The following is a 15,408-nucleotide window of genomic DNA, read 5'->3' as shown; positions in this document are numbered from 1 at the left end:
AAACCCATTGGAGCCCAATTTGAATTTTTAGTGAGGCAGACGTTTCTTAATGGGATCGTTCAGATTCTTTTAAAAGTACTGTCAATAGATCATGTGAAGAGAACTGCCCTTGTCAAACATAAATGAGGCTTCTTGAAATACACAGTTAACTGTATTGTGTGCCCATTTAAACATTAAAATATCACACTGTTCTTCAGAAAACTGATGTGCATTTGCTGCTATTGTTGTACAAACTGAATAAAAATATTTAATAGAGATGAAAAGAGAAGAGTAGTAACTTTATACTAAAACCTTTTTTACTATAAAGGTATTACATTTTTTTTTACATTTGTCTCAAGTCTGGTTGCAAATTGACAAGTTAACCTGTGGCATTTGTCACTTGTTCATTCAAGCTCATGAAGCGCTACAGTGGTTCAGGCATGAGTTGAATTAAAAGAAATTAGATCAAAATTCCACTTGGCGGATTATTTTTCAACAATTAACAGTACACTGCAGTGGTTTACAGAACAGTATCGATGGTTGTGGCTACATACCCGATTTTGGCCTTCTGCTTGGATTTGGAAGAGGGTACAATACAGGCCTTCCTAGAGACCTTCTCTTTGGGCCGTGCCTTGCCGTTTCCTTTGTGCTCACGGTCCCGATGGGTCCTATGCTGTGACGAAGAACTGGGGAAGCTCTCCGGACTCATAACTCGAGGGATGTTCTTCTCCCCTCGCTGCCGGGCCTTAGCAATAGCCTCTGATATTATCCTATTGGCTTTCTCCTGCTTGTCCTGCAGAGTTGACTCCATCTGATGAAGCGTCCTTCGTGGCACCCTCTTCTCTGATGATGAGCTAGATGAGGACGAAGACGATGAGGAAGAGGAGGAGGATGATGAGCTGCTCTTCATTGGGGGACTGAGGACCCGCACCTGACCACCGGGACCATTAGCGTTCTTTCGAGGCTAAGGACAGAAAGAAAAAAATACAGAGATCATTAGCATTTACATTTATGAAGCACAGGATAACAGATATTTCAGAAATAATACAGTCATGATGGCTTCTAGTCTTTAGTGGAAGACTTAAACCTGTACCACAGAAAGAACCAATGACAAAGAGACCTTTAAAGAAAAGCTGCTGTACTGAGGTACTAAATCTATTTTCTCACCAGTTCTGGCATTAAACGCATCCAAAAGCTACAGTTGGTCTTTTTTCTAAGCATTGTTAAAAATATCTGTCTTTGTGTTTTGTGACACATAACAAGTAATTATGTTAGAATAAAAGCCATAAACAAGATATGTTATATTTATGGCTGGTAGAGAGTAATACGGCTCAGCTACAAGTGAATAAAACCAGCACATTTTTATTTCCCCTCACACAAAATGGTACCAGCACAGCGAGATGCCATTTCACTGTACAATCTAAGAAGCTTAGTATGAACATTAAATGTGATGTGAAAGATGGACTTAAAATAAAAAAGAAAATACTGTATAGCAACCCTTTCTGAGTCTAAAAAAATGAACCATGATACGGCAATGCGACCAGTGAAACTATCCATCACTCATTTAGAAAGTCACAACCTTCTGAGGCTGTGTGAACCACGCAGACAGCAGAGCTTGTTGCTGTCCCCTTCCCAGATGCTGGGGGTGGGGGGTGGACCTGCCTCACTCCACATGTTGCTCACGTCAACTCCCAGCCTCTGATCTAACTACTAGCGGACATTCAGCATGAGAACCGCCAGTGTTTCCTCCAAGAATTCATTTAGATCAGGTGGAAAGGTCTCTCTGAACTCTGAAAGCATGTGACATGAAAACCCTGATACAAACAAAATTTTTTGCATGAAGTAAGCTTTTAAAAGGTAGAGTAAAACACTGGCTCAACGTAGCAGGTTACAGTGAGCCTTGTGGACATAAATAATCCAGCCTGTCTGATACATGATAATATGTGAATAATAGATGGCGTGACTGCGGTTATGCCTATACAAGCGCCTTGTGGTGGGCCTTGAGCCCAGTGAAGAGGGAACCCATAAATGGATGACCTAATCTAAAAATGTGTTGCGTATGCCTACATGGCCCAGGCACGGCTGGTTGCTTTTTTTCCACACTCCTTGCTAAATAAAGAGAATTAGCTTGAACCTCGTTGACAAAGTGGGGGGAGGGAATTGAATAACTAGCAATTCATTTGGAAGGAAGTGGGGAAAAACACACACACACACACACACACACACACACACAAGAGCTGCATTATGATTTTCACGTGTGCAACACTGCTGAGGCTATTAGGAAGAAATTTACTGGATCATGCTGGAATGTTCTCATTCAAGTTATTGCTAAAAAAAAAGAGAGAGAGAGGGAGGAGTAGAAAGTAATGCTCAGGAGCGGAAGAACATGAGCGCACATGAAAGAGGTAGCAAGAAGAAAAAATATGAAAATAGGCTCGTATCAGAGAGAGAGAGAGAGAGGGAGAGAGAGAGAAAAGATAAAATGCACCAAAACTGAGAGCACTGCAGCTGTGTAATACATCTATAAATAACTGAAATTACAGCCTGCCAGCACTGCAGTGATTTCAATCTCTCTAGCAGCACGTAGTGCCATGAAAACGGCAAAGACCATTACAGCCGATGAAAAGGTAGAGTAAGCTCCATTTGGGCCGGACACCTTTTCCCTTGCTCCCACCCCCTCATTTCCACATGTAGTGAGCTCTCTGGTGACTGACAGGCTCAACTCATGGAGGACACACACACTCACACACATCACATACTGTACATAAACTACAGAGCAGGACAGTTTGGAGAGCGCAATTCAAGCCAGAGTGAAAAAGTGATGTATGAAATGAATAGACGGTGGGGGTGGGGAAAAGAGAGCACTCATTCTAGTATGCCTTGATAAGGTCTAGTACAGCAAAGCAAGTAAGTGTGGAGGGGAGGGAGGAAAAAAAAAAGCAGCAATGAGTTCAAGATGGCGGCAGTGCAGCATGAGCCAGTAGCAGAGGAGGTTGTTCAGTTCCTGCCGGCCCCTCCTCCTCCCCCTCGTCCCTCCTCCCTCCCAGCTCTCAGAGCAGCTCACTTACCCTTCCTCTTGGCCTCTTCACTGTAGACATGGTGTTTTTTTTCCTTCCTCTTTCCTCCCCCTCTCCAACCGGCTAACAAAAGCCTTGCCCTTTCGCCGGGTTTTTTCTCTCTCCGTTGCTCACTCACACTCTCTCTTTCCAACACAATCACTCTTTCCCTTCCTACAGTCGTTTTTCCCTCAGTATTCCTTGAGCCGTGTGTCCCCCCTCCCCTCCCTCTCTCCTCGTTTGCCTCCCCTCCTCCTTCCCGGTCAGCTCTTCTCCTCGGGCAGTGCAAGAGCGCCGGAGCTGTTCGTCTCCTCCTCCCCCAGCGGGCAGGGCTCAAGAGGAGCGCATGGGAGCGCTCTCTCTCTCTTTCTCTCTCTCTCTCCCCTCACTCTCTCTTTCTCTCTCGCCCTCGTTTGTCTCTTCACAGGGTGATGAGGGAGCAGCGCTGTTGGCGGTAGAGGAGGTGCGTGGCAGTCCAGGAAGCTCTCATTCTGCTGCTGCGTGCTGCTCTGCTGCCGTCCGGTTTCACCCAAGTCTCCCTCACTCACTCTCTCTCTGTGTGCGTGTGTGTCAGAGTTGCCTTCCCCTGCCTCCTCTCTCCTCCCCTCTCATTGATTCCTCTTTCCGCCTGCCTTTACTGAGCGCTCTCAGTGCCTCTCTCTGAGTCTTGTCCCTCTTTATTTCTTGGTCTCTCTTGCTCTTTCTTCTTTCCCGTTTCTCTTTTTTGCGCCTCTCCTCGTCCTCTTCACCAGCCAGGATAAGGTAGGTTACTCCTTTTATTACACACAAAAAAGGCTTTTGTGTTATCTTGCTTGCTTGTTTGGCTCATTGTTTTTTCCTCCTTTCCCCCCCACTTATCTTGTTCCTCGTTCTCCCTCGCTGCCCTCCACTCTCCCTGGCTGGGGCGTGTATGGTGAGCTCGAGACTCGGCGGAAAATGAAAGCACAAAGCAGCAAAATGCATCAGCATGAATATTAGAGATGTCGTTAAAACCCAGACTCGTTTTTCTCTCTCTCTCCCGCTCACTTACTCTCTCTCTCACTCTCTCTCTCTCTCTGTAAGGAAGTAGGCCAGCAGATGGTGCTAGCAGTTATTACATTAACTTTCACAACTTAACCCCCAAAGTACTGGATTTCTCCCACGCCACAGATTGTCAGCATTGTAGCTTTTTGTGTCCTCATGTTGGCTGCTGCCAGTGATGTGCTGATTTATTCATGAAACGACATCATCAAGAAGCTCGATGACTACCCAGATAAACAAATTCTCAAAAGCTAAAAATATATTCCCGACAGAAACAGCAAACAAAGTTACAGACATTAAGAGATCAACATCAGACTTTCTACTTCCGAACCACACCAGGCACATGCAGTCTACACAGTGGTGAATACAAGCCCTCTTACCAGGTCAAGGTCGGGCCCTGCTATGACTCTTGGAGAAAAAAATTCCAATAAGGGAAGCTGGGATGTGTCCAAGATATGCAACCCTTCCTGTGAGCCAGAAGAAATCTTGGAGAGCGAGAAGGCCTACCAGTGAACTCCTGACAGCACAATGCAGGGGCCATGTGCACCGGCTGGCACATGGTATTGGGAAATATTCAGACACACAGCTGGCATGAAGCCAGGTACAGTACTCAGCACTACTGGGTCAGGCCTGAGTTACTGACAAATACCCCATCAGCTTTTTCAGTCTGTATTTACTGAGCAAAATCAGCTAAACTGTCGTCTTTCTCACCAAACACAGTCTTCTTTTTCATCCAGATGCACACACTATGAACTGCCCAGTTTAGGCTAGAAAGCACTATACTTTAAATGCCATGTCCCCAACACACGGTTCTAATGACTAGATGTAGAACACATCTAAAAGCACTAAATAATTGCATCAATTTATGTATATCCTAATATTGAGATTTGATTTGCGATGAGTGTTCACCACATATGATTAAAAGCGTTAGCACCTTTGGAAACACAGTACCTCAGCAGATAACTCCTGACTGGTCAGGCTGACTGCAGGGTTGCTGACCTAAGGCCATTAATAATGCACCACAACACGCACAGTAAGACATCACCAAAGGAAAAAAATGAAATGCTCTCCATGTGCTTTTACAAAGAGCGTGACCTCCAGGCAGGATCTTTTTTTCTTGGGCAAGGCATGCCCCATTTAATGTTATTTTTAATAAACTATGATATTGTTCCACTCTGATCCCTTTCACTACACTCCTTGTTGTAAGTTTATTCAAGTACGGTGTGAAATATGTGGGTGAGCATGTGTCGGTTACAACACAATATGGCTTTTCAGTGCATGTTATGCAGATAACCTAAATAAAATTCTGTGCAACTAACCAACTGGAACGGTGTGGACAGCCTTATTCAGAATCTCCCCGTGTGTTTAAGTGGGGGTGAGGGGTGTTGGTATGACAGTGGTGTTGGAAGTTTTCACACTACCTCTCTGTGGTTGGTGTTCCTACAGCTTAATATCTCCTACAGAGACTGTGATGACTGCCATGCGCGCATAGCAATGGCTGTCCTTTCCAAGTGTGTGCAGCAGCAGGCATCGAATCAACCTGCCAAGCCAGGCCTTGGAGTTTGGACTTTAAAGCAGACCGCATGCTTACTGGGAGCTGAGCAACAGCGTCCTCCCCAAGCTAAACAAATCCACTGTCAGATAATGCCCAGCAGGGTACAGTGCCTGGGGATACATTGACTATACACATTCACAATGAAATAGGTGCCCTTTTCACATGAACAACAACAAAAAAAACTCTCCCTATAGTCCGTACTAAATCACCAAAGTCAACATGAAGAAAGAAACTGTCATACATTACTGTATGTCACATAACTACATATTTGTGCTTTTTTGTGCTTTCAACAATTTTTTTTTCACTGGAAAGGCAGAAAAATGAACTATAGTCAAAGAAGCATCACATAACAACTGCCATACGTCACTCAAATAGATTATGGAAACAGCAAAAAAGACTATTTGATAGACATAATGGCACTTTCGAGAGTGTTAACATTTTAGTTAAAATACAGACAGCCTTTATCATTACTATACACTGCCGTTGGTAAAAAAAAAAAAAAAAGGGAAAAAAAACACACGTTATTTTCACTGGAAAGGTTGTTTTCTCAAAACATGATAAGAAAGAAAAAAAGGAAAAAAGAAAACAGCCAACAACATACACATGCTTCAACGGTCACATGGCATGAAGCCACAGCTCCTTGGCAACTAGACAGTTAATATGCAAACAAGCCTGGCAGCTCTGTATGAGGGGGAGTGGCTTCCTTTCAGGACAGATGAGGGAGGGGAGAGGAAGAGGAGGGGAGTAGCAGAGCTGGTGAAAGGAAGTGGGTGGAAAAAAAAACGTGTGTGTGTGTGTGTGTGTGTGTGTGTGTGTGTGTGTGTGTGTGTGTGTGTGTGTGTGTGTGTGTGTGTGTGTGTGTGTGTGTGTGTGTGTGTGTGCAGTGAGGTAGGGTGGCTGCAGAGGCACAGGTGTCTGTCTCTGAACACTCCATTACTTCCTCATCAAAGGCTCTGTATTAGTGTGCCACTGCTCTCATTTCTTGCCTGCACCACCGTGAGAGTCTCCCCTAACTCACCATTAGGGAAATGAGAGCTGAGAGCTAACAATGCACAGACTGAAAATGACAAGATGGCTAGCACCCACCAGTGCTTCAGAGCCTACAGCAAGCTTCTACTGACATGCACGGAAATGAAATCCTGAGCCAGCTGAAACATAGTGTCACCCAGTGTTAATGTCATTATCCATGGTGCACTGAATGATTAAAAAAAAAGCTGTTTGATCCATTATGCACCGCTGTAGAAAATGCACATGTTTGATCTTGTTAGTGGTTAATTCAGCTTTAAACTATCACAGCTGAGATGGTTTGGATGACACTGCTAGCACTAGTGGATGCTGTAGTGTCCCTATGACATAAAATCTACACGTAATTAAGGACAATTGTCCAGTAGCTGACTCTCCATTTTGAAAATTCTCCAGATGTTTTGTATCTATAGAATGTAAAAATTATTAATTGTCCATCTGAACCCCAAAATCTAACTGTGGGTTTGAAAGGTATGCTATAAGCGCCAACATTGCAACATTTATTGTCTCAAGAAACAGCAAGAATCAGCAGAGTTTCTAGTTTTCAGACAGTCCGACATAGTTTTGGTGTCATGGGGAAAAACAAATCTAAATCAAATCTAAGCTAAAAAGTCTGGATACTTCATCAAAATCATTTTATTCTAAATGCCTTCTTCAAAAAACTGCCAAATATAAACCCTTTGCAGTAACCAGATTTTGTTTTGTTTGCACAGAGCAGATAGGAGACAAGAATAGAGGATTAAAAATGTACGCAGTAAAATATCTATTGCATTTAAAGCCTGTGGGTGCTAGGAGAAATGTTGTACACTTTGATTCCTTTTATTGTTTTATCAGAATTAACCAGAACCTATGAACTTGGAATTTTTAATGATTTATGGTACTATAACTGTGTTAAACTGCACAAAAGAGATAGCTGAGTTCTCTTTACTTGTGCTGTTTCCATAGAGGTGCTGGATATTAAAGTGAATAAAGTGCACAGTGTGTAAAAGTGTAACAGGACCATAAACTGCTCAGAAACATTTTGAAGTTTACAGGAAGAAAATGCCACTAGAAGTTATACCAGTGTCTAAAGGTTGCTTGTTTTGTTGGATCAGTGAACAATAGTGTAAAGAGTTTATATTTAACTATGACACACACGAGTTTCTGCAAAGTGTAATGCTCATAATTGATCAAATTAATTGAAGATCTTTTCCAAAAAGATTTCCTGTAAAGAGTAGCAATTAGTGTCTCTCTCAAGTTCAGAACTGTTCACTGGTGATTTGAGATTCAACATGAAAAAGTAATTTTCCAGTGTGGATTTGCATAAATGCTGCATCCGAAAGGGACTTTGATCAGTCTTCATATCAAAATGCTTTGGCTCAAATATATTGAAATATCCGTGATCCAAGGGTTAATGACCAAGTTTGAGTTAGTCACAGAGTCAGCACAAGAAGCTGCTCATTTCTACAACTACATTACAAATGACATGAAAAAACATGCCTGACAAAGTGTTATCACTTCCATTTTCAACTTTGATTTAACCTCTTGCCTCCTTTTTCACACATCTGTGGAAATGTTTGCCAGTGTTGTTTAAGAATAGACTTAGCCTTCGGCAATTCTCACAGTAATTAAAACATCACTGATGCCTTGTCAACTATCACCAAATGTCACACCTATGGCTTTATTAGTGAAACGCAGATTACACTGTGTAGGTATCCAGGTGCATGAGAAAGAAAATTAAGCTCTGCTAATTAGAAGTATGTCTAAAAAGCCTGTTTGCAGCCAGACTCGGGTGTGAGGCCGCAGTAGAGTTGATAAATGAAAGCAGACAGGATGCATAGCAATGCTTCCTCAACCAATTAAATACAGCACCATGCATTAATGATCCAGGGTCAAGAGTAAGAGTAGCTAGGCTGAGCATGCCCTTTAGAGAAGCTGCTCAAAGTATAACTGAGCATTATTACTATAGTCTAGCCTCACGCACTGACAGGATAGTAACAATAGGAAAAGTGTGCATCATAGTTACAATGTCACTGCAAGAAAACAAGTAAATTATGGTTTTATTTCATGCTACATTACATCTTTGCACCCAGGTGCTGCTTCTATCGTTGGCTGAGGCCAGGCAACTGAGCTGCCAGATGAGCAGATTTTCAGGACGGTGAGCCAGGATTTGTAGCTGGTCACTCTGAAAATATGACTGATATGTAGTTTCCTGTCTTTAATAACTAGTGCTTATTAAAAAATTCCATACACCTTCTTTTTATGTGCAAAAGAGCTACTCAAATTAATTTTCTTTTATTCCCAATAGCAAATAATGACAATTGGCCATTTTTGAATGGTCTACCAGCCTCTTTCAACGTACTGTTGGCACAAAAATACAGTATAGCACAGACATATATACCGCTGTCTTTGCATTGTTAACCATTGAACAATCCCAAAATGTTAAAAGAAGAAATGAACAAAGTTCAAGCCTGTCATCGTATCAGACTCAGAAGACACAACACCACTAGCAGACCTTTCTGCTTGCGTTTGTGCGTGTGCATGTGTCTGTCTGAGATATTTATAGTCAACACACATGTAAAACCCAAAGGACCATGACTATAAAGACAAACAGAAAACAGTCTGTTCAATTTCCTCTGTCTTTTCACATTCACTCTGGAACATCTACACTGATCTTTATGCCAGGGTTAATTCTGTCCAAATATACTAATTTGTGCACTGGATACAGTTAACTAACTGGTCCAGCTAAAGTTTATGATGTGCCACTACAACCCTGCTGCCCTCCCAAGCAGCACTGATCCAACAGTCTTCAATACTATGAAATTGTTATTATGTCAGAGGTCAACTCTTATTTGTCCATGCTCAGCACAGACAGATATTCCTACTGCTAACAAGGCTTGTGAGTGCAGACAGATCCACGCTAAGTGTTACAAGTACAGCGTAATAGGCCTTGTCCAGTGGTTAGGACAGAACTGAACACTAGGGGGTGACTGTGAGGAGGCAGAGCAGAAACCCAAGGTAAAGAGAAATAATGTCCACAATCACCTCCACGAGGAGCCATTTATATCTCAATCATGCCACTGAAAATGCCAGTGTGTTTTTTGTTTTTTTCTAAATTGCCCTAACATGCATAAAAAAATAAAACAAAGGGGAAATCAATAGAACAATTCACAATAAAATGGCAGTGATATTATTAACTGGCATTTTGGGGCTTTATTATAGTTGTTTCACATATGTAGTTTGTGTAACTGACCATCAACTCAACAGACTTCTGAATTTTTTAAACAATGATTTCAACAATGATTTTCTGGTTTCAGTGCCTGGAATAGTATGGCCAGTGGGTCAGCATTTGCAATTATTTCCTCTCCTTAACGGGTTACCCAGATAACAGTTGGAATTAAAGTACTGCCTGCCCCCAATGTTCTAAAATCACTAATACAATCCAAATTAGACTTTTTAACATATCGGCTATGTGAACGGTAGTATTCAACAACGTTCATTCACTAATTTAGTGAATGCCTTTCAAATCTCATTTTGTTTAAGAGCCTATTGGAGTAAAGACCACACAGACAGCAACAAAACACCTTGTGGCCTGGTCTCTGTTTCGTGGCTTGGTTTAGTTTGGCTTTCTCATGACACTCATTATCTCAGTGATCCCTACAAAAATAAAGAAAGAAAAAAACCGACACCATCTGTGACGTGGGTTTGAGGGTTGTGCAGAATACAGAGTATAGCGTAGGCCTGGCTCTGTGTCAATCACCCCCAATGACTGAGAAGAGCAGGCAGTGATTCTAACTAGGGCATCTGCCCATCTTGCATCTTTAAGTGTCAGCTAGGAGGGCAGTCGCTCAGCAAGATTTAAGATGATATTTTAAGGGCTAGCGCTGCGTGCGTGCACTAGTGAGCATGAGCCAAAGTGAAAGCATGAGGCCATCCATCCACAGAGAGACACCTTTCACAATGAGTAGCTGACTCCTAGATTTCACATAACAGCAGTAGCATGCAGATCTTTTCCTTGGAAACACAAAGATATTCAACTCTCTAAATTGCAGGTTTCTTTTGTGATCATTATAATATTAGTCTACTCAAAACCTGCATACCCATCACATTCTATCAGTCCCTGTTCTGTTCAACTGCTACCAAAAAGTACCTGCCTGTCAGTTTCACACACAGTGGAAAGCCTTGCTGGATTTCTGGTACAGCTTTAGGAAAAGGCCTTAGCAGCATAGGTGGCCTCTAAAGAAGTGACAATTTTGCAGAAGTTGTATGATTCATCTACCCTGAAATCCATTTTGCATATTGAACACCCCAAGGTCTTCATGTACTTTACATGAAGTGTCAAAAGCAAAACTGTGAACGGTCTTCTTTTAGATCGGTTTTTAGCTGCAGTTGTTCTCAGTAATGACGTGGTGCTCTCTGAATCAGAGATGGCACAGCAGGTCAGACACCAGGCAGTGAAGTGAAGCTGAACTGTGCAAAACAAGCAAGCCGGATGATGCCATTCATTAATGGGAACATCGGTGCAAACTGAAGAGTGGAGCTGAGAGGAGGTCCCTTAGGATGCGCGAGCGAGAGCCAGACAGAGATGGAGGCAGAGGGAAGGGGAGAAGGAGGGAGGGATGAGGTGGAAGGGAATTCAGCAAGGGGCTTACTGCCAGACCTTTACAACTCCTTCATTATTGAAGCAGTGCAAAGGGAGTAGGGCCAATGCCTGCGTAAAGAGGAACACACAGAGAGGCAACTACATACATCTGTGCACAACCAAGACGGTGCGGGTGTGTAGTCGACCTGCAGCCTTCAGGATTTGTTGAAGTAAGGATTTGTTTTTTCCCTGCTCTGATTTCCACCTCTCGCTCTGTGCGAGGTAGTAGATGTCTGTGGAACTAATATGTGCTAGAATGGTTGAGGCCAAGCACATAGACCTTCTGCCAGCAATAAAGAAGACAAGGAAAATTGTTGAAGAAAATTTTAAGAAAAATGAACAAATTCTATGTACATCAAATCATACAAAATAAATAGAGATAAATCTGAAAACCATGGTGAAATTTTGAGACTGTACAGAGCAGCTCAAATAAATAAACTTTGAAATAAAAACGTGGCACTGATGAAAAAGAAAAAAATATTGCAGGCTTTCCCATGTGCTTTGAATGTATTTTTAATTGAAAAATAAGCATAGCAAGTCATTCTGGTCTTTGATCATCCCCTTTGCCATTGATCAGATTATTATGATATGATGCTATAGACAATGTTGTTTACAACTGTTTGATCTGAGCGAGCAAGTTGTCAAGAAGTAGTTTGTTTCAGTATCGTTCAAGTGTTGCATTCACCGCAAGTGTAGCAGCAAATATTCATAGGTCAGCTTAGCTCAGTACAGCCAATCATCGTGACAAACAGAGCATTGACTGGGCTGTGAGAGAGCGGACATGAAGCAACAAGTGATGACAATGTAAAATGGCTGAATTTAAATAATGTTTAAAAATATGAGCAGACCAAAAATGCAAATGTCAGCCCCTGATTGGATGAGAAGGGAAAGCTCAAATGCTGTGCTAAGCGTGGACAATTAATCACTTTCAGGTCAAGACTGCGATTTGAAACCATGCAAATAACAAATTGCAAAGCCAGAACCTTAGGATATATGCTATGCAACGCACCTGGTCCAGGGTTTAAACTGCTGTTTCAATGGTTGTACAAGCTGATGTGACAGTTATGATGTCTCGTTGGGAAATGTATGATTTAAATATATGTCAATGATTCCTGAAGTAAAGTTTGATTTAAAAAAAAAAAAAATCACAAATCTAATCGCAGTTGCAATACGCCAGAAAAATCGTAGTTATATATTTTCCAAAAGGAAACGGTCAAGGGACGGTAGGAGTCATTCCTCCCTTTTCTAGGAGCCATTTCCGGTACTACTGGCTGCCACACAACCTCTAAGCAGACCATCACGCTTAACAGCTGGCAAGGTGTTTTCACTAAATGCTGCTCTTTTTTTAACAAACATACCTTTGTGGATTGTGGCCAAAGGGCTCAATGATAGTTTCAGCTCCCCACAGCGCTCCTTTCCAAAATGACTCTTTTCCAGATGTTGCTTTGCATATTTTAGTCATTGGCTTTTGTAACAACAACACAAGTAAGGTTTTCTTCTGATGTCTCTTCCATATAGACCCTGATTATGGATCCACACTACACACTGGAATGATGCCCTACCACAGTGGCCTCAAATTAGGGTCAATAAGATTTTGAGTACGGAAACTGATTTAGCTTTAAGGTATAAATTAACCTTTGTATTCCTGTGAAATACATCTGCAAGAAAAATCCTTGCTCATGCATGTGTGGGAAAGATTAATAAGTCTGTAAACAAACTATGTGTGTGATAAGTTAACACAATGCCACTCTGAAAAAAGAAGCAGTTTTACAAACATCAGTGGTGCATAACATGGCCTGCACACTGCATACAAACACAGCACATGAAATGTTTACCATTACTTTCAGCAGGATCAAATACAATTAAACCCACCTGAATCACAGGAATGGCCTGCGGCAGCGTGCATTTCGAAAGTCTCCTACACATGGTAACGTTACGACATCTGCTTGGATGATTGCATTATTATTGTCCAATCAGTTTTAGGTGTTAAGACAAGTACAACATTTGTATTCAGTACTGCAGATTATGGGAACTTTTCTTTTCTTTTTTACTCACAGCTAATTAACAACTCCATATTTTTTTGGAATTAACTGTGATCTTTCTTTATAAGCTCAAAATCTTATTGTCCCTAATCTGAACCCACACACACAGCTGAACTGTCCTTCCCTTGCTTTGAAGACCTCAGTTAACTATCAACTATGAATCGTCAGTTTCCCCATGTTTCTTAAATGAGCCATTTTCAGTTACACGCCCTCAAATTTTATATAACTGCAGCACCTGAGCACAGTGCAGTCAGTAAAGGATAATTTCCTCAGTCACACCTGCTCCACTCCCAGGTTCCACCAAACACCCACGGTACAAGTTGTATCTGTTGTCATGACTCTCTAAAGTATTTTTATAGCAGTGGCTTGGTCTAGGGCAGGGGTCACCAACTATATTTGCCAGAGGGCCAGAATTTTACCGGACAGTCACTTTGGGGGCCGGACCCTCAAACAAAAATTAAATAAAAATCGAATTTTTGCATAACATTATTATTTGATGTTTATTTTTTTAATATTTTTTTCCATTTCATTACAAAACTGAAGGCATTTTTAGCCTTTATGAGTCAGTGATCCTATCACCTGTACCACAGTCAACCACTAGGAGTGATAGAGATATTTTGCCTCATCTCAAGTCAACTTTATTCACAGAGCACTTGAAAAAGAAACACCGCAGAAGTGACAGGAAAAGGCCTCTTAACACGGGTAAAATGGCACTCTCTAAGGCCACGAAATGAAAAGTTGATGTGGAAAACAGATCCTTTAATAATGACTGGACTGACTGCTTTAATAGTGTGGACCACATGATATTTTCTCTTTGATCCTCACAATTTTGGAATCCAGTCGCGGGCTGGATTGGACGGTTCGGCGGGCCGGATTCGGCCCGCGGGCCGCCAGTTGATGATCACTGGTCTAGGGTCAACTGGCAGTAGCACAAATATTACTGAATGATCACTGATATATCAAAAGAATATTATAGGAATACTATGAGCAGCAGTGTGTTTGTATGATCCTCTTGGTCTTCCACGACTTCATGTCAGTAGATGCTAGTTATAAATCATGGCCTGGGTGCACACAGATGTATGATAGATGTAGGTTTCCATATAGTTCAAGGAGATTATTAACAACCAGGACATAACAGGAACTGTACCTGCTATGGCTTGCACGCATGTGCGAGTTTGAAAGAAAGACAGTGGAGAAAGATGAGTTGCAAAGCAAACTAGTAACTATAGCCTTGCCTATTCTACGTAATGTTTCTACAAATTATTTATAACTTATAGCAGCTTTGTCACATCATGAGACAACCTGATTGACCCCTGGGTTATGGGTCAGCCCATGAGTCCGTACCAAAGTAATGTGGTTTCTTGACAAGTGAAAAATAATCAGTTCCTTGCTCTTAAATTTGTGACTTTAATCTTGAAAATTCTGATCTCATTTTCAAAATATTACCCATCATACATCAATTTAACCTACAACAGCCCTAAAATGTTGTTGTAATGCCCAGACTTAAACAGGCTTTGAAAAAAAATATGTATACACAAGTAACAATAAAGCTGGCTAATATACAACCAACTGGTGGCATAATAAGCACAACGGCTTATAAATGACAATATCTCAGATCACCATTCTTTTTAAGTTTTCATACCTTTCCAGTTCAACTTGCCCTGGCTTTTTATTTTTTTAAATTAAGTCTTGCACTTTTGGAGACCTCCTGTTGATGAAAAGCTTCAGCCATTTTATTTCGCTGAATTTAGTTCGTATTTAACATTTTTTTTTTCTTCTTTTACTTGTCTGCATCTGTTCTCATTGTTTAACTCCACAGAAGGAATTGATGTAGTTGTGTTCATTAAAATAAAATTAAGTGTGTAAATAATTTTGAATGACATTACCATTCTTCGCATTTAATTTCTGACACAATAGTACGTACAGCGCATTTTACTTTGGATCTGCTACTGTGGATCTCCATCTTGAAATTTTGAAGCAGTTTCCTGACAAGCATTGCACTGTAAGTACACTCTTGAGCACTGAATGAATGAAAACCAATTAGGCTTTATACAGGAGAGGTGATGTACTGTAACACGAAAACTAAACTCTCACATTAACATAAACATTAGA

General features: G+C 41.4%; 1 protein-coding gene across 7 annotated transcripts in view; it reads right to left on the bottom strand.

Annotated features, from left to right (window-relative positions):
- chd9 (chromodomain helicase DNA binding protein 9) overlaps positions 1-15,408 on the bottom strand; it is a 77,143-nt gene that overhangs the window by 46,737 nt on the left and 14,998 nt on the right. For 6 of the 7 annotated variants that reach the window (XM_022195368.2, XM_022195452.2, XM_022195532.2 and 3 more), the window contains one exon: positions 534-943. In XM_022195368.2, the coding sequence (XP_022051060.2) occupies positions 534-943 (410 nt within the window). Of the gene's footprint in view, positions 1-533; positions 944-3,047; positions 4,072-15,408 lie in introns of those variants that run through there. The other variant, XM_022195698.2, reaches the window with a different exon arrangement.

The sequence above is a fragment of the Acanthochromis polyacanthus genome, chromosome 2 (genome assembly GCF_021347895.1).
Source record: "Acanthochromis polyacanthus isolate Apoly-LR-REF ecotype Palm Island chromosome 2, KAUST_Apoly_ChrSc, whole genome shotgun sequence".
NCBI classification, from domain to species: Eukaryota; Metazoa; Chordata; class Actinopteri; family Pomacentridae; genus Acanthochromis; species Acanthochromis polyacanthus.
This window is presented reverse-complemented; position numbering and strand designations above follow the sequence as displayed.